The following is a 23,059-nucleotide window of genomic DNA, read 5'->3' as shown; positions in this document are numbered from 1 at the left end:
TTACACGCGTACAATATAGCAAATTTCACTCTCAGCAGATCACGTTTAGCTCCGTTAATTTAAAAATGAGAGTGAATATACCTCTTTCAGTTAAAATTTCATGTATCTGTACGATCATTTATTTTAGTTACAACAAAAATCAAAATCGATTTTGCTTATAAATTCCCGTTTATTCCTTAATTTTTCATTTGTTTTTCATGGCGCCTTTAAAAACTAGGTACTTGTAAAGTTTTACTATCAAATAATTTTTTGATTATAATATATATTATTCTGAAACGTAATATAATTATTTAGATTTTAATAAAATTATGATCATATTTTCGGAATATTATTTTATTATTTCATAAATAATGTCATATTATTGATATATTCAAAATCAAATTTAAGCAATTCATATTTAACAACATAATGATAATACATTACGAATATTATTTTATTATTTAGTTTTTGATGTCATATTATTAATATATTCGAAATATAATTTAAACAATTCATATTTAATAACATAATGATAATACATTACGAATATTATTTTATTATTTCGTTTTTGATGTCATATTATTAATTCTTTCATAATATTATTTCATAAAATAATTATTTGATGTTTATTTTATAACATTATTTTTATGATGAAGATACGATATTAATAAAATATTATCATTACGAAAATGCTATCTGGGGTATGCGTCAACAATTAATCTATTTTACGTTCAAATCGCCGGATGTTCGTATCAGAAAATTATTGAAACAACACATCATAATATTAGCATGTTATAATAATCTATATCTATATCTATACTACTATATAAAATAGAACCCCCTTTTTTGTATGTACGCGCATAACTCTAAAAGTACCCAACGGATTTTAGTACAGTTTTCACTAATCAATAGGTCTAGATTCAGGGAAGGTTTTAATATACAATTTATTCGTATAACTTGAATACTTGATTAATAAAATTAAAAAATAATTGTGCCATACCTTCGTACATACTTAAATTGCATAAAATTATCGCCCCGTGAACAGATTTCTCTTGCGCAGTGGCACTTTTATAAGATTTTCTAACCCAGTATCTCGAGTTCGAATCTCGGTATCGGAGAAACATTTTTTGCATTGTTTTTCCGCTTTTTACTTATATCAGTTATATGAAGTTATTTCCATAGATATTAAAGAATGGATAGGCCATTTGTGCTTATCTTACGGGCATGAATTAGAAATAATTTTGAGGTTATAGAGGTCTTAACACAAATAGATAACAGAATTAGGATTAATTATTTAAAAATTATTTATATTATTATACAATATACATATTACATTTTATAATAATAATTTTAATAATTTATAAATTCCAATATCTATTATCTATACATCCATCAATGATAATAATCACAAAATATAATTTATGATAAGACCTCTGCTTGAGTGAGAGGCATTAATAAAATCTGTCTTTCTCTCTTCCCCATTCCGGCCACTGAGATAGATAAGAATATACTGAAGCGCGCACTTGCCTATGCTCGTATGTTACGAAAAACGGGCTGACGTATTTTTCGTTACCCCCACTCCTGTATGGCAAGAAATTGAACTGCCATACCAATAACATTGAAAGACTACACATTTTAACTTGACACAACTCTGGGATAAATGGTCGTATTACGTGAACTTTGGTATCAAATTTTTTGTTTTTATGTGTACTTCAAACTCGTATTTACAAAAAATACAAAATAAAAACTCTGAACATTTTTATTTATTTTTGTAATAACTCAGGTTTTTTGAGTGGGAATCTAGATATTAAAATTAGGGTTTTAAATTTTAATTGGATACTAATTTATATTTTATTACAATAGTTATAGAACCTATTAATTGCAATAAACAGCATGATTTTAAATTAAAAAATTAAAAATATAATAATTAGATAATATATTATTCACCTATGGAATTGAATAGATTTTAATTTACTTTCCTTGTTCCAACTCTTTGTACATCTAAAGGCCGAACATGACAAAACCATTTTTGTATGGAAATCAACTTAAAGTTTCAATTACCTTATATCTATCTATATCTATATCTATACTACTATATAAAATAGAACCCCCTTTTTTGTATGTACGCGAATAACTCAACAATGCCTGGACCGATTTCGCTCATTCTTTTTTTGTTTGGGTCATAATTGCCAGGAGAAGGTTCTTACGGACGAAAAATTTAAGAAAGTTATCGGGTTAGAGAAATATGACGAGGTGGTGATGAAATTACAGAAGCGCCATCTATCCAGAAAATAGTCAACTAAATTATTTTTGGTAGTCAATGGCAACCATTTAAATAAAATAAATCATTTATTTAAAATGTTTTTAAAAATGCATGCAAATAGACATACAAACTTAAATCGTTGTCATAGTAAAAAAAGAAATTAAAAATCTATATATGTATAAAAATGGAGACAAAAATGTATAAAAATTCATCAATTGAGAACAGCTGAACCGATTTCGCTAATTATTTTTTAGTTGTAGTTGTTATTGTCTGGAGAAAGTTTTTACGAAAGAAAATTTTTAAAAAGTCAACTGAATAAGTAGAAAAAGTGCAAAATCTATTCATTGATGTCTGGGATTTGAACTCGATACCATTGTCTTATTTACTCTATGGTAGACGTAGACATCTAAACATCAGCTCGATGTACAATCAATATAATCTATGGTTTCTATAGTTATTTTAGTTTGGAAATTTGAAATTTGTTGAGTGAATTTTTTTTAGTTCACAATAATCTATCTATCTTCTATTTTTATATAAAAAAAAATAGAGACAAAAATGTATAACATTTCATCAATTGAGAACGGCTGGATCGATTTCGCTCATTCTTATTTTGTTTGGGTCGTAATTTCCAGGAGAAGGTTCTTATGTAAGAAAAAGTTAAGAAAATTGCACGGAAAATTAATAAAAATACAATGAAAAATAAAAAATACCGATGACTACTATTACTATTATTATTATTATTATTATTTTATTTTCGGTAATCATGGTAACAATTTTTTTATTATTATTATTTATTTCCCCCATTTTTGTAACATTTTTCACTGATGATTCGCTCCTATTGGTCGCAAGAGAAGGTGCTTATGTAGTACAATTTTAGGAAAATCCACCAGAAAACTTCGGAATCTGGATGTAAAAAAACAACAACAACTATCACTGCAGTGATAACTAAACTATATTAAGGTCACTATTGATTATGATTGAATATAATAATTATAGACCTGTTGTTATATTTTGTTAAAACTATAACAACAAAAATAAGAATTAGCAAAATAAGTCAATGTCTACAGTAAATTTCAAATTCACAGCAATAAACTAACATAACAAGTTATGTTATTAGATCGATGCTTACAATTTATACGGTACATTCGTAAAATCGTAACACAAATTTAGTGTGCAATAAGAAAGCATTTTACAAAATTCGCATACTAAAGTGGTGGTTTACCAAGATTTTTGAGAATCAAAACGGTCAATGAAAATGTCTAAGTTTTGAACACCATTAAACCGAATATTAAATAACAAATTAATCAAAATTTGAATCATATTATATAGAATTGGCATTTTTAACGGGCAACGAAGTGCACGGAGCCAGCTAGTAATTAATAAAATGTAAAACATGTTATTAGTAAATACACAAAACAAAAATAGTGAATACTATGCATGAGATAAGTGTAGGTATTAGATTTTCTAATAGTAGTCTAATATTTCTAATAGTTAGCCACAACATCAGAAAACAATGCCTTTATTATGATAATTATTTTTATTTATTTCTATTATATGAAATTTTTTACCACCCTTAAACATTTTTTAAAACTATATACAAATGACATCTATTTTATTTTATGTTATTTTTATTATGATTAATCTCTTATAGATACTTCAAATGTATATTTTATACCTATAATTTAAAATATTTGGTGTATTATTTTTATTAAATATTATTATGATATAAAAGTAGTTACTATTATTAAACGAATATTTCATAATAATATATTATAAATACCTATGTCAAAAAAAGTGTTACATAATTAAGTTGATATAAAGGTACATTAAAATTTAAAAAAAATGTATTTAGTTGGTACGGGGCTTTTTTTTCCAAGATTCATTATAATAAAATTATTAAAATTATATTTTTAATATTAATTTCATTAAATAATATAAATAATAATATGGTATCGCGTGATGAGTGTTATACTATGTATACTACAGCGTGGGCAATTTTGTTTTTAATAAAAATGTTGTTCAGAGTTTTTATTTTTATATTTTGTAAATACAAGTTTGAAGTACACATAAAAACAAAAATTGTGATACCAAAGTTAACGTAATACGATCATTTATCCCAGAATTATGTCAAGTTAAAATGTGTAGTCTTTCAATGTTATTGGTATGGAAGTTCAATTTCTTGCCATACAGGAGTAGGGGTAACGAAAAATACGTCGGCCCGTTTTTACATCATAGTTCGCGCTCCAGTATATTCTTATCTATCTCAGTGATTCCGGCACACTTCCCTCTATACGATTATTATAGCGATGGCCTATCCATTCTTTAATATCTATGGTTATTTCAGTATACAGATAACACATTAATTATCGTTGTCGACGCGTATGGCATGGGGAACTGCTGTGTGTATGCATGGACTTAGGTCCGTATTTCATTTTTTTTATTTTTAGTTATCTCTAAAACGTCTACAGTAGAAGTGGAGCACGTTCTCGACGTATTAGTGTTATATTGAACAGGCGCACCAAGCGAAATAATTTTAAGTACAATTAAAACGACGTTTTCGGTCGATATATTAATTTTATTTTTGAAGTGGACTGTCACGGTTGGTTTTTGAAGTTGTAGTTACCGTACGTTTGAATTTTATGCCTGTTCGCGTAACCAAAATAGACCAAAATACTCACACTGGCAGTTTCCCAGGTATCTCCACGCCGCGCGCGTGACATTACGCGTTATCGAATGCTATTGACTCTTTTCGTGCGCGCGGTTGATAATCAAAACACGATAATAATAATTGGTTCTTTGAGCGCACAGTCGAGACACGTCAGTCGTTTACCAAGTCGTCTAGGCAGTCACTGCGTGTTACGTGTAATCGCTCGCCGTACATCATCGTTGTTATTATTATTATTATTTAAATTTATTAATTATTATTACCATCCTATTTTACCTTTCCACCTATTGTATTGTTAGCCTTTCGGCAATCAAACAATGCCTAACCGAAAGTCTACTATAGGACGTAGTACGGCAAATGCTAAAAGAGTACGCTTAGTACGTAGCAATGAAAATTCTGTTGAACGAAACAATAGACTTTTACAAAATCGTGAAAGAAATAAAAATTTAAGAAATGTTAATGCATGGTTTAATAAAGAATACTCTGCAATGAATTACGATTTTACTATTGATTACAAAAATGATCCGATGGTTACATTAGGTACAATGTCTATTGTTTGTCAATATTGTTTAGCTCTAAAATGGAAAGATGAATCTAAAGGAATGTGTTGTTTAAATGGTAAAATTAAATTAGTAGAGATTTGTCCCCCTCCTGAACCATTGAATTCTCTCCTTACAGGTGATCATCCTAAACATGGATAATTCAAGCGTAACATACGTCGTTATAATAATGCTTTTCAAATGACATAATTTAAAAGTCGTAAAATAGTTGAAGGTAACTTTATGCCAACTTTTAAAGTACAAGGCAAGGTATATCATTTGGCTGGCAGTCTACTACCGAATAGATCTGACGAATACAAATTTTTGCAAATATACTTCATTGTCGATCTTGAAACTCAAGTGACAACTCGATGTAACATAGATTCTAGGAAACTGTTAGACAGCTCTTTGATCAGGTCATTACAAGATATGTTGCACTCACGTAATATATACATACAATCTTTTAAAACAGCCATTAAAAGTGTCCCACCAAATGTTCCCGATTACAATATAGTCATACACGCTAGCAGGGTACCAACAGGTGAACATCGAGGACGTTATAATGCGCCATCTACAAGCGAGGTAGCCGTAGTGATATCTGGCCAACAATTTAATAAACGAGATATTGTACTGTGTAGCCGAGACGATAATCTTAAAAAAATATCCGAAATTCACAGGTCTTATGACAGCCAGCAATATCCTCTAAAGTTATGTCGTAGTGAAGATGGATATTCTATCGATATTCATCAAATTGACCTTCATACTGGAGTTCCATTACAAAAAACCGTTTCGTGTATGAATTATTACTGTTATCGCATTATGAAAAGACTAAACAATTGTAATATGTTACTCAGATATGGTATGTTGTTAAACCAATATTTAGTCGATCAATATTCTAAAATAGAATTAGAACATTTAGCGTACATACGAAACAATCAGACAACATTACGAGCTGAAAATTATATACATTTGCAAGATGCCTTGAACTCAAATGAGCCGAGTACCGAAATTGGACAATTAGTAATCCTACCATCATCATTTACTGGTGGATCACGATATATTCACGAGACACAAGACGCAATGACCTATGTAAAAAATTATGGCAAACCTAACCTGTTTATCACTGTAACATGTAATCCAAATTGGGAAGAGATTAAAACTAACCTTTATCCTAACGCACAGCTGCAAGACAGATATGACATAGTCAATAGGGTGTTCCATTTGAAAATACAAAAACTATTGACTCTCATTAATAAAGCTAATATATTTGGTGAACCACGTTGTTTTATGTATACGGTCGAGTGGCAGAAACGTGGCTTACCACACATTCATCTTCTATTATGGCTTGAAAATAAAATAACACCAGACCAAATTGACAATGTGATTTCAGCAGAGTTGCCAAACAAAGAAGATGATCCATTATTGTTCAACTCTGTAGTCAGACACATGATTCATGGACCATGTGGAGTTTTAAATACAAAATCTCCGTGTATGACGGAGGGAAGGTACTCAAAAAAATTTCCAAAATTATTTCAAAGTCACATATCAACTGGCGATGATGCTTACCTCAAATATCGGAGACTATCACCTGAAGAAGGCGGACAAATTGCTATAATTCGAAATAATGATATTGATAACAGGTGGGTAGTCCCTTACAACCCACTGTTGCTTAAAATATTAGACGCACACATAAGCGTGGAACTGTGTAGCTCTGTAAAATCAATTAAAATATTACCAAATATATAAACAGAGGTAGTGATCAAGCTACATTTAGTTTAGACAATCGAAATGAAGTGGAACAATTTCAATCTGGTCGATACATATGTAGTTCTGAAGCGGTTTGGCGTATTTTATCTTTTGATATACACGGACGAGCGCCTGCTATTATTCACTTGGCAGTTCACTTAGAGAATGGACAAAGGGTTTTTTTACACAACATAATGTCAATGACATTGTGAACAATCCACGTAATACTACACTGACTACTTTTTTCAAATTATGTGCTAAAGACGAATTTGCTAAAACCATAACATATGACAAGGTTCCAAATTTTTATACTTGGAACCAATCTATCAACAATTTCCAACGACGACAACGAGGAACCCCCGTCGAAAATCATTCTGGGGTAAAAAAAACTGATACCCTTGGCAGAGTGTATGTAGTTCATCCGAATAACAGTGAATGTTTTTACTTAAGAATTTTGCTCCACGTGATCAAAGGTCCAATTTCTTTTGCAAGTCTACGAACTGTGCAAGGAGTGACGTACGATACATTTCAAGAAGCATGCAAAGTAATGGGTTTGTTAGAAGATGATTTCCAATGGGAAAACACATTATCTGAAGCTACTGTATGTTATAAGATATTTATTTGCCATTTTGATAGTATTTTGCCAAGTAACAGACTCGATAAGGCTTTGGCATAATCATCGTGCAAGTATGGCTGAAGACATATTGTTTCGAAAACAACAAGAATGTCCATCAGATGATATAAATTACGATGAAAATATTTTTAATGAAGCTTTACTTGAGTTGAATAAAGTGGTGCAATCAGTTTCTGGCAAAAATATCACTGATTTTGGATAAATTCTATCGAACAATATAGATCTGAATACCAATACTGAATACTTGCGAGAGACGTCCTACGATAGTTTCCGTCTATTACAGGTCGTTCAAAATGAGAGACGTTTAAACTCTGATCAGAAAACGGTTTATGACGCAGTAATGACATCTATTAATAATTACGAAGGCAAAACATTTTTCCTTGATGCCCCTGGTGGTTCAGGAAAAACATTTTTAATTAATTTATTGCTCGCCAAAATAAGAACAGACAGAAAAATCGCTCTTGCTGTGGCTTCATCTGGAATTGCAGCTACGCTTTTAGAAGGTGATAGAACTGCGCATTCCACTTTCAAGATCCCGCTAAAAATGTCCTACGATGACACATCAAGTGTCTGTAATATATCCAAACAAAGCAACACTGCTCAATTGATGCGGGATTGTGTGTTCATTGTTTGGGACGAAGCATCTATGTCCCACAAAAGTTCGGTTGAGGCATTGGATAGAACCTTGTGGGACTTACGTAATAAAAATACATTAATGGGTGGCTGTACAGTCTTATTTTCTGGAAATTTTCGTCAAATCTTGCCAGTTGTAGTAAGAGGAACGAGAGCTGATGAAGTCAATGAATCATTAAAGAGATCTTACATTTGGCCAGACATAACTAAATTGAAACTGAAAAAATATTATCATCTGACCAAGGAAATAAAACTTTGGCTGATGCTTTACTCCGTGTTGGTAATGGTCAGTCACTGACTAGAAATGGTAAAATTGATCTGTCTGAGCTTTGTTTTTTGATATCTAATTTGCTGGACCTAATTGAAAATGTTTACCCAGATTTACCTAATATTTCGACTAAAACGTCAAGTTGGCTTCAAGAAAGAGCAATATTGTCACCAACTAACGATCAAGTCAATAAAATAAATGACATGATGCTGTTAAAATTCAATGCACCAACAAAAGTTTACTATTCCATTGACACTGTTTTAGATGCAGAGGAGGCGATACATTATCCAACTGAATTTTTAAATTCTTTATCTCTTTCAGGGACCCCACCACACAAATTAATTCTAAAAGTAGGTTCTCCTATAATTTTACTTCGTAACTTAAATCCACCAAAATTATGCAACGGTACAAGATTACAAATAAAGTCTTTAAAAAACTGTCTGCTTGAGTGTATAATCCTTACTGGCTGTGGAGCTGGGGAAATGGTCTTGATTCCTAGAATATCAATGATACCAACCAATTTGTCATTCCAGTTCAAACGGCTCCAATTTCCCGTGAAATTAAGCTTTGCAGTGACTATTAATAAGGCACAAGGTCAAACATTAAACTTTGCAGGTTTAGACTTAACCGTCCAATGTTTTTCCCATGGTCAATTGTACGTAGCTCTGTCACGTGTCACATGCAAACAAAATCTATTTGTGATGGCCCCAGAAGGCGAGACACTTAACGTGGTGTATCCAGAAATATTTAATGCTTAAGACAAATTGTTATAATTAACAAAAAAAATAAAAATCATACATCATAACGAAACAAATATATTCCACATGTATATATAACATTATACTAAACTGTAGGGTTGGCAACACCATCCTGCACCTCCGACAGCGCACTGTTTTGTGTGTGTGCGTATTAAGTATTCGTAGTAGTTAGTCGTTACGTCTTATGTCTAATGTATTTTTCTTATGAACCACATTATTATGTTATTACGTATTTTAATCTTTTTATGTCAAATATAGTTCTTCTTTTTAAATCTTAAGTGATTAATATTATTTTTATTAATAATGGGTCGGCGTAAAGGTAGCGCCTCCTACAACTTAAGAAGTGGGATTAACGCGATTCAACCGGATGAAAATGGCGAAGACGTGCAAATGCACAACCACGATGTCGCTGCCGATGGCGATGCTGTTCACGAAGCTGTCGTAGCACCTACAATTATTATACCACCCGCGAGTGGTGAAGGTTCCAATCAGAATACAACTCCTGACTTGAACGCAATGTTTCAATTACTGATGGAACAAAATCGCATGCTCATACAACAGCTGTCTGTTTCGAATTCAAAGATCGATAATGAACTTGGTAATTCGTTTTATGTCATGCCGGATTTGAATCAAAGTATTAAGTCGTTTACCGGTCGCGAAACCGGCTCGGAAGCAAAGGATTGGCTTAAGACTTTCATTGGAATGGCTGAAATAAACAAATGGTCCGATGCATTAAAAATTGAGTCAATTCGTGCAAATTTAAACGGTCCAGCTCAGCAATAGTTTAAAAGTCGTCAGTTCAGCTCTTGGGAAAATTTTGAACAACAATTTACACGAACATTCATTGGTGTTCCAAATCGTACAGAGTTATGGCATACATTGGTCGCTAGAACACAATCTAAAAATGAAGCAACTATAGATTACTTTTATGATAAAGTACGTTTGTGTAGTGAATTATGTTTGTCATTTGAAGAGACAAAAACACAATTATTGGAAGGTTTTTATTCACAAAGTATGGTTACATATTTATTATCAAAACATCATACAGAAACGGATGGTATGTTCGACGACATTTTAACTTATGAACGATTAAATAAAATGCGTACAACTGTTCATGGCTCAAACAAGCAAACCTCAAGCAATTTAAATTCATTTATTAAAACTAGTGCTCAAAAAAATGAAAAAAACATCTCAAATCCAGAACCAGAGAAAATCAAAACCAAACGTTGCTTTAATTGCTATAGTCCAGCACATACTGTTAGTAATTGTCCAGAACCTAAACGGAAGCCAGGGTCGTGCTTCAGATGTGGATCTACAGAACATCAACAACGAGATTGTAAACTGAAAATGAACAAAACGAGTAACTGGCTAGACCTAAAAAACTATGAACTTCTTTTAAATTTTTAGGTATAGGGAAACTATGTATAGCATCAACATTATCTGGATTAGGTGAGATACCTTTATGACTAATTTCATAGCCTAAATAATGAATTTTAGTCTGTAAAAATGAACACTTGTCTAATCTTAATTGAAGGTGATTTTCAGTCATAATATCAAATACTTGAATTAATATACTAATATTCTCATCTATTGTTTCAGTACTTATAAGAATATCATCCAAATAAATCAAAATTTTATTAGAATTTACTAAAGAATGAAAAATATTATTAATATAACGCATAAATATTGCAGGACTATTACAAAATCCAAAAGGCATACAAGTATATTCAAATTGACCCATAGGAGTTACAAACGATAAATACTTAACCGAATCATTGTGTACTTTAACATGATAAAAAGCATTTTTTAAGTCTAATCTAGTAAAATATTTTTTATCTTTTAACATATCAAGATGGTCATCAATTAATGGTAATGGAAATCTATCCTTAATTGTTACTTTATTTAATTCTCTAAAGTCTACACAGAGTCTAAGGTTACCATTTTTCTTTTTTACTAGTACTATAGGAGAACAATATGGAGAAAAACTAGGTCTTATGATAATTGATAGATGGTCCAGGAGACATAAAATATTAAACTGGGTGACGTGAAGGTGCTTGCTCTAACTCTGGTGGATCACGTCTGAATTGTGCCTAATCTGGGCCCCCTTATATATCGTCCAGGGACTCCCGCGGTACCTACAGCTCCCTGTTGGTCATCTGCACCTGCATCCGCTTCTTCCCACGCTTTGCGTTATCCGAACGATGTCGTGCGTCAATTATGTATCTATAATATTCTACCGGGTGGGTAATTACGCACCTAGTATATTCTACCGGGTGGATAATTACGCATCCAAACATTTCACCAAATAGCAATCATATAGCCATTATTTCTAGCGGGTAGAAAGCATACGTGTGATGATACCTTTTGATTAGTTATCTTTTACCTTTCATTTTAGGTCCCAAATTGTTGGTCTATACTCGATCATTACTTGCTTAACTGCTCACCCTTAGCATAATTATAGGGATGTTTGTTATGCCCCCTAGCGTTGTGGTTATTGTCGGCTACAAAATGTAATTTATATATTATATTTAATATAAGTATCAGAGCACGTTGCAATATATTTAATCATATTATCATAAAAAAACAACGATATGAAAACTTAATAAAGCATTTTAAAATATTAATATTAATTTTATCCTATGTCTAGATTCAGTTATTCAGTTATTTAATTTGGTATGTGGGTAGAACGTACCTAACATTCGTGTGTAATATTAATTAATTATTCACGAATTTATTTTATTATTTTAATTGTATTAATCAAGATGAAGTAGATTTAAATATTAAATATATATATATATTAATAATATATACTATACTAACATACTTTATATTGTATTCTTAATTGATTTAAATTTGATATAACTAACATTATTATTAAGTTACCAATGTAAAACTGAAATTGTAAGTGTAACTGAGTGCATTTAAGAAAAATTGTAAAGATTTCTGTCTTGCAGACATAACCTTTTTTTTTGTGGAGAGGTGTTATGGGCTATGAGATATCTAAAAGATATCTACGAGATTACAAGGCTAAGTTAGAATGACCATGCCTCGTGTCAAGGGTAATGCGGATGCTACTATGGCCATGACGCGTGTCGGGATAGTAAGCGCACCAATAATTACAGTGCACTAATGATGCATTTGAGATGTTATTGCACATTCTAAAATTCGTGTCCGAATTTGCAACAACAATTACAAGGACACCTGGTTTTACCCAGAAGGCGACAACACGACGTAAACAAGAGACGCACCACAATATATAAGGGAGCCCGAAGACCAGCAACGGCAGATGTACCAAAGCTATCAACAACTGAGCACTTTCACGACACTCAGCCACTTATTTTGTTTGTTACATGTATTTTATTTATATGCAATAAAGACATATTTCGTTATTAAGTTTAACTTTCATTCAAATTAACCATTTAGATTCAAATCTGATACTGGCACACAACAATAGTAAAATGAGAAATTAATATATAACCATTATTTTCATATATTGTTTTTATATCCATCATACTAATTTTAGGTACACCAGTGTTAAGCAATTCACAATTTCCGGTAGTTGGAGGTTTAAGTATAGAATAAACAGAGAGAATTTTATATATTTGTATGAATGTTGGTGTGGAAGGATGATCATTTGGACCTGAAGCTTGGCGAACAGTTCCAAAAAATAACTAAAGAAAATTAAATGATTAAGTATAAATATTATTAATGTATATTTGTTTATTCTTACTTCGAGTGAGTCTTGATTTATTTTAATAGTTAATACATAATTAAAGCCACATTTATTTAACAAATATTCTGTTAAATCAATAGTTGACTTCTGTCACTCTTAAACCATCAGCTGTATTGCTGGTCAAAAAGTTATCTTTTGAAATCAAACCGTTTTTCACATTTTGTTCCCAACCATTAATAAAATGAATAGTATTCTGTAAAACCTACAATTAATACCATTTATACAATTAAAACTACTATTATTTAAATACTTAATTAAATTACAATAATAAAATGCATAGAGGTAATTTACTATTAGGTCATTGCTATTTTCCCGTATACCCTCTTTTGAAAATTGTCTGTTTCTTCACTCCCACCGAGTCCTGCACATTGACTTTCTCTATAAAACTTAATTCCATCTGCCATAGATTGACTTAATACCTTAAAATCATACATAATAATTAGGTTCTAAATAAAATAATATCAGTTAAAATAACTAAATTGTTTTATAAGTATACCTGTGTGGCCAGCTTAACACTCATTTTAGCCAAATTATCCAAAAACAAATGCCTCTTTGTTATTTTTGGACAAACTCTAATAACATTAATGGAATCTCTGTTGAAAACTTCCACAAATATAATATATATCCCCTTTTAAATGGAATATATCTTGAAATTGTTCACAAATTTCTATTATGGATTGCCTTTGTTCGTTATCCATATGCCCACTTCTAATTAATTGTTTAATTTTATCTACGCGCTTATTATTATTGTTATTAGTTATTACCGGTTGAATGTTATAATCGAATTCGCGGTCATATTGAATTTTGTTTAGATCATATCCCCATATATTTTGAGGTTCCTCTGTTATATTTAACATACTTATTACTACTTCACCGTTTTGTACGGTATTTACAATATTTCCACAAAATACACTCTCCTTAATTTCTTGCCTATGAATAAAAATGTCCTTATTTTCTACATCTTTCGCAGCTTTAAGTATAGATACTATAGTCTCTGTCCTAGGTTTTAATATTATATTCCTGTTGTCTACATTTATATTAATCGCTAATGTTTTATTTGCTAAATCTATTAGGTATAGAATTATTTCCTTTTAAGAAACTATTACCTATTATACCATGCTTCCTTATGGGAAAATGCTTATCTACTAAATTAAATTCTGTACTTATTTCCTGTCCTTGTATTATTAAAGGTATTGTTATTTTGCCTAACGTTTGTATTGTATTATTACTTATCCCCTTTAAATAAATTTTTAGCGTATCGTCTATAGTTAGAATCCGCTACGTAAAACATCAATTTTTATAACGTTCACTTCACTACCTGTGTCTACAAGAAATTCTAACTCGTTTGTTATACAAGCAGGTGAAATGCATTTAACATGGTTGTTATTATTTATTGTTGTGAGTATGATTGGGAAACAATCTGTCGGATCCACGGATACGTAATTTATCGCATGCGCTCCGCGAGTCGCCTGTGACACCCGTCCGTTTCCCGAGTTAATAATATTTCCACGTTCGTCGCGTTGTTTTTGAAAACTTACATCGGCCATGTGTCCTCGTTTATTACAATAGGAACACGTTTCTTGTGCATATGTTACGTAGCCAAGTCCGTCCTGCGTTTGATTATATCGATTGAGCGGTCTTGCGTTCGCTCGGCATTGCGATGCGAAATGACCTTCGAGATTACACACTGTAAAAAATGTTGTTAAATTTCAATTAACGTCGCAATGTAAATTTACTCAGTATATGTATGCTAGTTAATTTTGCAAGTAAAAGTAAGTAAATTTTTCACAAATATTTAGATAAATAATGTTCACACACATTTCTGTGTAAATTTATACTAAAAGTGTTGTATAAATATACAAAGGTTTTCAAAATAAATTCATTTTATGTGTAAAATGTTAGTAAATTTATCACAAGTACTATTTAAATTTTGTTTGTATACATTCTTGTGCACATTTCACCTACAAGTTCCCTTAAATTTTTATAAACTTAATCAAAGTAAATTTAATTTAATATTAAAACATTGGTGAATTTATATAATATATTTAACGTTCATTGATATTAATTTTAAGTGTAAAAATAATTCACAATACTGCAGAATAACTTATAAGCTTGAAGTCATTTTAATCCTCCAAACATATTAAATTAAATAACCTGCAGTCTGCAGGATTCTCAAAATAACAATTTTAATCAGTTATTTCAATACCTTCAAATAGTCAGAATATTATACTTGGATCAATGCTCTAATGCAGTTAATTTAACAGACAAAATAAATGCAGTTTAATTCAATTATAATGCTTGAGAACATAGTGTGCAGTTAAAACAACTATCGCATTTCTATGTGTAATGTGTACCGTATCTACTATCTACAACCCGTATGACCGTATATACTATTACTATATACTGCAATGACAATGAGCCCTGCCGGCCAGCGGTACGTTGTACGTATTATTATTTATTTTAGTACTTTATATTTCTGATTCCGGGAAATACGGGTTTTCATGATGACAACGATAACGACCGATAACCGTTGATATTCGATTAATTTCGATTATTATATTTTATTATTAGTCTGTGTGTCACTGTGAATCGTGATTCGTGATTCGTATTCGTGACAGTGTCGTGTAATGTGTTTATTGATGTTATAGACTGTTATTTTCATTTTTTGACCGTCCATAGATTTACTTTTACCTACGTAATTTTACGCTTTCGATATCTAGACGATCAGACAATTTCAAAATGTAAGTATAAAACTTAAATATATGTTTCTTTTACTATTATAAGGTATTAGCATATATAATGTTTCATTTGGCTTAGAAAAAAACACATTTTTTAGTATTATAAATAATAAAGTTAAATATTAATTTAAAAATGTAGGTAAACCTACATACATAGTACATACATTATTATATAATATATTGTTATACATATTTAAATATGGCTATTATATTAAATAACAGTATAACTAACATAAAATAAACCATAGTTATTATTGTTATTAGTTTTATTATGTTAAAAACTTTATTATGTATTGTTTGAATTTTAGTATGACTTGTTCATATTTAATATTCTACTATATGTATAGTATATTTTGTTAATTATACATTGTATAGGTAGTACGCAGATGTAGGTAATACTATTGACATACATTGTAATCTATGATTTTAATGTGATTTAAATGGTTGAATTGTAACTCATAAAAAATATTGTTATAGCTGTAAGTACCTATCTAATATTAGTATTTTAAATTTATTAATTTAGATCACCAAGAACTTGATGTATTCAGTAATTTTAAATCTATAGTACTCATACCTATAGGGATTTATTTAATTTAATAAATACCTGCCTATAACAACTAACTCAGTATAAATAAGGGCGTCCTGTAATAATTTTGATTTTAGATTGAAAGTGTGTAGGTAGATACAATGTACTTTTTAAGACTAGTGTTTCCAATCTTTATGAGAATTTCAGAATAACAGATAATAAACCATACTAATTTTACTTAATCTGTTTTTAATTAATAAATAAAGTATAAAAATACATTTTCATGTTATTAATGAATAATATAATAGGGACCTAGTTAAACTAAATAGGTAGGTATTATAGATGTAATTTGGTATTAATTTATTATACATAAACCTATTCTTATTTATTTTTTTTTTTAAATGTAGATGTAACACTTATTTGTTATTTTATAGCTAATCTTGTTTTTAAAAATTAATATACCTAATGATTAATTTAAATCCGTTTTAAGATTTACCTACATATTGCTAGAATCTTGCTAGAGTTGAAGTAAATAATATTTTTTTTTATTCTTCAACTTGCAGCAATAGTAAAAGAGCCTATAGATTATATTATAGATTGTATTATAATATAGATTGTTACTACTTATTGAATTAAAACTAATAAAAGGCTGAAAGTAAGTTTCTTACTGGGGTTATATTATGTAGGTAAACATTTTCAAAAAAAGCAATACAATGGCTCTCTTAAATTTTTTTGAAATTAATTAAATAAAGATATATTATTTTTTTTAATTTACCAAAACATTAAATTAAATATAAAATATTAGTAGTCCTTGTTCCTGTTGGTCTTATAAAATAAAAACATATTATGATATCTCTATTATTTCAGTAGATATTGCAATGGGTAAATCCTCACAGGACACCCTGTGTACCTAATAATAAAAATTAATTTTAAGTATTGTATTTTAGTTTGTCACTCAAAACCATCAAGAAGGATTAATAATTATGTTGACTTGTAAGCATTGTCTATATTCTACTTCTTCAGGAAAAGAATTTTTCAATCATGTTTTGCTCCATCACAATGTTAATCGGATACCCAGTGTAAATTGTGGTTTTCAAGACTGCCCAGTAACATTTTCCACTTTGAACAGATTAGAAACTCATATTTTACAAGTCCATAATAGAGAATCTATGAATAGTAGTGATACTGAAGAAGATGAAGATAATAATCAGAATAGTAAAATGTTGCAATGTACTCATTACGGTTGTAAATATTTAACTAAAAATCAATCCACACTCCGCTCTCATGTTTTTCGAAATCACCGAAAAAATAATTTAGTAAAAGTAAATTTTTCTAATGACCAACCTTCTGAACCTGTATCTAGTACTGAAACCATGATTATAGATGATGATGATGATGATGATGATAATGTACATAAACATATAAACAAAAAAGAAGAATTACTTATAGTTTTTGCGCATCTATACCTAGTCTTACATTCAAAGTATAATGTACCAGACTCAACGTTACAGTTTATTATAGAAAAATATCGTATTTTAATTAATGAGTCAAATCAGTTATTGGAAGAAAAAATGGTTCGTGCATTTTATGAAAAGGGATATAATAAGTCAGACATTGAACCTATAGTAAAAATGGTTATGCAGCAACATCCTTTAATAGAACTACACTGTTCAAATGGAAAAATGGGTTCAGATTTTAAAAGGAAAAAAGAATACATGCGTCTTTTTCCCTATATTAAGCCTATAGGATACAATCTGGGTTTAAATGGGAGTAATAAACCTTGTCAATACCATTACATACCGATAAAATCATCTTTGGAAAATTTATTTAAATTTGATTCGGTTTTTGAACAGTATAAAAATAGACAAAACTATTCTCCTTCACTAAATGTAATTGAAGATATTTATGACGGATCTCTTTTTCAAAATCATCCTATATTTGCCAAAGATCCAACGGCAATACAAATTATCCTTTATCAAGATGAAATTAATCTAGCTAATCCTTTGGGATCTGCTAAAGGAAAATTTAAACTCCATAACTTCTATTATACAATTGCTAATTTACATCCTTGGTGTCGGACCAGTACCGATCACATGCAGATGGTTTTATTATGTAAAACAGTTGATGTTAGGTATTTCGGTCTTAATAAAGTGCTTGAACCATTAATTTCAGAACTAAAAGATTTGGAACAGACCGGAATACATGTAAGAGGCGAACAAATTAAAGTTAATTTAATTGTAATACTTGGAGATAATTTGGGAAGTCATAGTATTGGAGGTTATACTGAGAATTTTAGTACCTCCAAATACTTCTGTCGTTACTGCGAGGAATCTAGGGACAATTGGTTACTAGCATATAAAGACAGACAACTTGTTGAGTATGATGATGAAGATGATGAAAATAATTCAGAGAATAATGTATCTATGGAATCTGTAGGTTCTCACAGTCAACCTTTACCACGTATACAAGCTCCTAGTCGTACGCGAGAATCCTATAATTTTTGTGTGAATCAATTGGATACCAATCCTAATGGTTTTCGTGGTATTGTGAGTAATTCACGTTTCAACGAGATAAATAATTTTCATGTTGTCAGTACAATGCCTCCATGTTTAGCTCATGATCTTTTTGAAGGAATTGTACAATACGATTTATATTTAGCCTTGACATACTTTGAAAAAAAATATAAACTAAAAAAAGAAATCATAAACCGCAAAATAGATAATTTTGCATTTTTAGGACTTATTTTTAGGAAAAACTAGATAAACCATCAAGAGTTCCTATTAAAGGCTATAATATAGGTGGACATGCTGTTCAAAATTGGGTATTTTTAAGGTTCATACCCTTAATTATTGGTGATAAAATCAATAGAAAAAATGATGTCTGGAAAATGATAATATTACTTATTCAAGTTGTAGGTATAATATGTTCTCCATCCATATCTAATGAGCTATTAATTCATTTAGACAGTTTAATAAAAAAATACCTTAGTATTAGAGTCAAATGTTTTGAAGTACCTCTTCGTCCAAAACATCATTACTTGGAACACTATCCACAACTTATACAAGTTTTTGGGCCACTTATGGGTGTTAACACGTTGTCATTTGAACACAAACATGTGTTTTGCAAAAACTTTGTTCGGACATCAAGAAATTTTAAAAATGTGACCAAATCCATCAGTGCAAAACATCAATACTACCAAAGTGCATTGACAAAAAACAAAATATTTAACAACAGTCCGATCATACAGTCCGCTAACACTCTCGAAGAATGTACTTATGACAATAATATCATGAAATGTCTCTTATCTGTATTTTCTGTTGATGAACTAAATTCATTGCATTTTGGAACAGAGGTTATTTACCGTGGAACTCAATATTGTAAAGATCAATGCATTGTTATTGGCTCTCAGACAAATTTAGATATTTGTAGAATTGAACTTTTTTGTATTAAAAGTAAAGAAGTATATGCAATAGGACTTCAATGTGATGGCATTCTTGACGATGAATTTCAAATTTATGTATTAAATCTCAGTGATAACTATATTATTATTCCACTTTCAAATCTAAAAGATTACACGTCATATTCAGTATACACACATAAAGAACATTCCATAATAGTATTAAAACATATAGTAAATTTATAAATAGCTCTCACCCTATATTATATTACAATATTTATGAAGTTACAATGTAAATCAATTTATTTATTTTATATTTATATACATTTTTTACGAGATTCTAACATAGGTATTATTTTAAAATAGGTATCATACCTAATAATACAATTGTATATTTCTTTTACATACTAAGTTTATTTTCTTATTTCTAAGATGGATAATAGTAATAGTAATGATGAAGATAATCCACTTCCAGTGTCAACATTTAGAATGCAACTAGTTCTGAATAAGTGCAGACCATATTTATCACTACCAGAAGATGAACCAATATTAGTTGAACGTCTAAACAAATTAGGTGTGAACTGTTTGGATGATTTAAAATTATTAAACTTTGAAAACGATTTAAAGGGTATAATAAAAATAATCCAGTGTCGTCAGTTACACCTGGAACTGTCAAAAGGTATAATTTATTTGGAATAAAGATATTCATATTTGATTTAACAAGTTATTTAAAAATTGCAGATGTTACGATTAATGAAAGTATTGATACACAATCTGTAATCCACAATGTTTCTTCATCATCTGTAGAACATGAAGGGTCTCCTATATCACAATCAAACACTGTATTTGGCTTCAAAATACCAAAGTTCCGAAAATCTGTAAGAAAAGCTTTACAGAAAGGTTCATTGCGTAATGACGAGAGACTTCATATAATTGAAACTGTGTCAAACCACATGCTTGACACCATGAGGTAAATATATCTTTTTTTACATTAGTTTTAAATAATTTATAATATGATAAAATAATTTATATTTTAGTAATCCTGGACTTCGTGAATGTAGACGTGTTGGAAGAATGTTGGAAAGCAAATTTCCAAGTGCTTTAAAAAATAAAGAATTTGACGACAATTCGGAATACATAGCAAAGCAACTGTTACATCACATATATTACGTAAGACGAAAAGAACGACAAGATCTGAAGCAGAGGGGCTCATTACCACATAACTATAGCAGTTCATCAAAGACTTTCAATGAAAAAAAAAACCAATATGGAACACATCCTGAGAGATATGATCCAAGTTCTATACCAGATGGAGAAACTTTAAGTACTTTGGAACAAAAAAAAAACTGGTTAAAAGCTACATATCTGTTAGTCGACATAGACTGGAACCGTGTCACCAGGTAAAATATAATAGTATTAGGTATAGTATATATATTATTATATTCCAAGTTTTCAAGAATTTGGTGATAATATTATTATATATTTTAATAATATTTCTGGTACCCAAATGTCATCGATCTTTTTGCAAAATTGTTAATAAACCTTTAAATTATTTATATCCTATATGCATTTAAATCAAATTTTTCCACAGCTATATGAAAACTACGTATGCTTCTCAAAGACAGATGATTTTAAATGATGATCCAATTGATACAATATTATTAGAATGGCCATTCCTCGGCAAGGTAATTTTTGTTTATAGTATGGATTCTATTATTATAGTGTTGTAAATCATTACTCATAATTTTAAATATAATGTTATATAAATATCTATAGGAACTTTACCTGAAGAACCATTTCTACTACCTGACCAATATAGAGGATAAAGCAATCGATAATTTTAAAACAAAAATACCAAAAATGTTAAAGTTTGTCCAGGCAGAAGCTGAAAGAAAGCGAAAAGATAATAAGTTGCAAACAAGATTAATGAATATAATTAAAAAACATGATAATAATAAAAATAACTATAGTGATTTTTTGACTATACTATTATGTTACATGGCTATTATGAAGGAAAATTTTGAGCTAATGTGTATTATGTTTGAAGTAAATATTATTATCTGCCTATAGCTTATCATTTTATTTTTTTATCGACTTATTTAATTATTAAATCTTTTTAAAATTAAATTATAGGACACATGTAGTCATGATGAAGTGCAATCAAGTCAGAAAATAATTTCAACACCTATTGTAGCTTGTCTTGGTAAGATTATAGTTTTATAAAATATAATCAATTTCTTTTCTTGAGTAAAAATGTTTCACACTTAGACCCAACTTTTCAACAAAGATATTGTTAGATGAAATATTAATAGTTCCCAAACAATTGTAAAATCAGTCATACTATTTAAACTAAAAATTGTATTATGTTGAATACATCTCTAAAATCATTGCAATATATCTAATTTGAATTTTAAAAAACCTGTTGCTCTAAAATTTTTTAATACTTTTGGATATTTTGATGATTGTAATTCCTAACTGCTAGTTTTATGTCATATATATAATAATTAATAATGTAACAAATGCATAGGTGATATTTGGTCCAATCCTAAATGCTTTGTCTTTGTGGATAAGCAATGTTTATGGCGTGAACCACTGGCAGTTGAAGAGGCAATTATTATAATGTTTATGTCATATTATGTATTTAACATTCAGTATCCAAAGGAATTAGCTGGTATTTTGCAGTTTCTCCAAAGGTAACTCTTATATTTTATGACAATTTCTATTCTAAAAATTATTTAATTATTTTTTATGTGTTTTTACAGTTCTATGTTTAATATAAACGAAAAGGGGAATAAGGTGAAAAAGAAAACTTCTTCTGAAAAATTTGTGCCGAAATTGCTTAAACTGATGACAGATTATGATACTTATGTCAAAAAGTGGACTTGTTAATTTGTTTTTTTTAAATATTTTTTCTGTATTAAAAGAGTACCTTAAGTTTACTTACCTTACTTAATATTATTATTTAAGACATCATTATATATTCTATATATATATATACATATACATTTTTGTTTTTTATTTACTTAACAATATATTTACAATCTATACAAATATGGTATAATAAGTAAGTCTAATGACAAATTTGACAATGGCGTTAAAGAATAGGAAGGCTCGCAGTTGTGCCACCTGACAAGTTTAAGTTTATACTATTATGCAGGTCCTTGAACCATTATCTTTTTA

General features: G+C 29.8%; 3 protein-coding genes across 4 annotated transcripts; all 3 read left to right on the top strand.

Moving 5' to 3' along the window:
• The first annotated feature begins 5,689 nt into the window (after positions 1 to 5,689).
• On the top strand, positions 5,690 to 7,868 carry LOC126551755 (uncharacterized). Its single transcript, XM_050205843.1, has 3 exons — positions 5,690 to 7,086; positions 7,197 to 7,291; positions 7,456 to 7,868. Exons 1-3 carry the CDS (start codon positions 5,690 to 5,692, stop codon positions 7,866 to 7,868), a joined length of 1,905 nt encoding a protein of 634 aa, XP_050061800.1.
• A 13-nt stretch (positions 7,869 to 7,881) lies between these two features.
• Positions 7,882 to 9,485, top strand: LOC126551754 (ATP-dependent DNA helicase pif1-like). Its single transcript, XM_050205842.1, has 3 exons — positions 7,882 to 8,002; positions 8,048 to 8,598; positions 8,751 to 9,485. The coding sequence occupies exons 1-3, from the start codon at positions 7,882 to 7,884 to the stop codon at positions 9,483 to 9,485; spliced, it is 1,407 nt and encodes a 468-aa protein (XP_050061799.1).
• Positions 9,486 to 15,742: 6,257 nt separating this feature from the next.
• Positions 15,743 to 22,874, top strand: LOC114119120 (uncharacterized). Of its 2 annotated transcripts, XM_050206215.1 has the most exons (9): positions 15,743 to 15,959; positions 20,312 to 20,558; positions 20,621 to 20,849; positions 20,917 to 21,279; positions 21,471 to 21,564; positions 21,656 to 21,925; positions 22,013 to 22,082; positions 22,407 to 22,572; positions 22,642 to 22,874. In XM_050206215.1, exons 2-9 carry the CDS (start codon positions 20,312 to 20,314, stop codon positions 22,766 to 22,768), a joined length of 1,566 nt encoding a protein of 521 aa, XP_050062172.1. In that variant the 5' UTR covers positions 15,743 to 15,959; the 3' UTR covers positions 22,769 to 22,874. The 2 variants fall into 2 exon arrangements, with proteins under 2 accessions (XP_050062172.1, XP_050062173.1); XM_050206216.1 differs by lacking the exon at positions 15,743 to 15,959 and having other exon boundaries at positions 20,265 to 20,558.
• The last annotated feature ends 185 nt before the right edge of the window (positions 22,875 to 23,059 follow it).

Source organism: Aphis gossypii, chromosome X (assembly GCF_020184175.1).
Source record: "Aphis gossypii isolate Hap1 chromosome X, ASM2018417v2, whole genome shotgun sequence".
In the NCBI taxonomy this organism is placed as follows: domain Eukaryota; kingdom Metazoa; phylum Arthropoda; class Insecta; order Hemiptera; family Aphididae; genus Aphis; species Aphis gossypii.
This window is presented reverse-complemented; position numbering and strand designations above follow the sequence as displayed.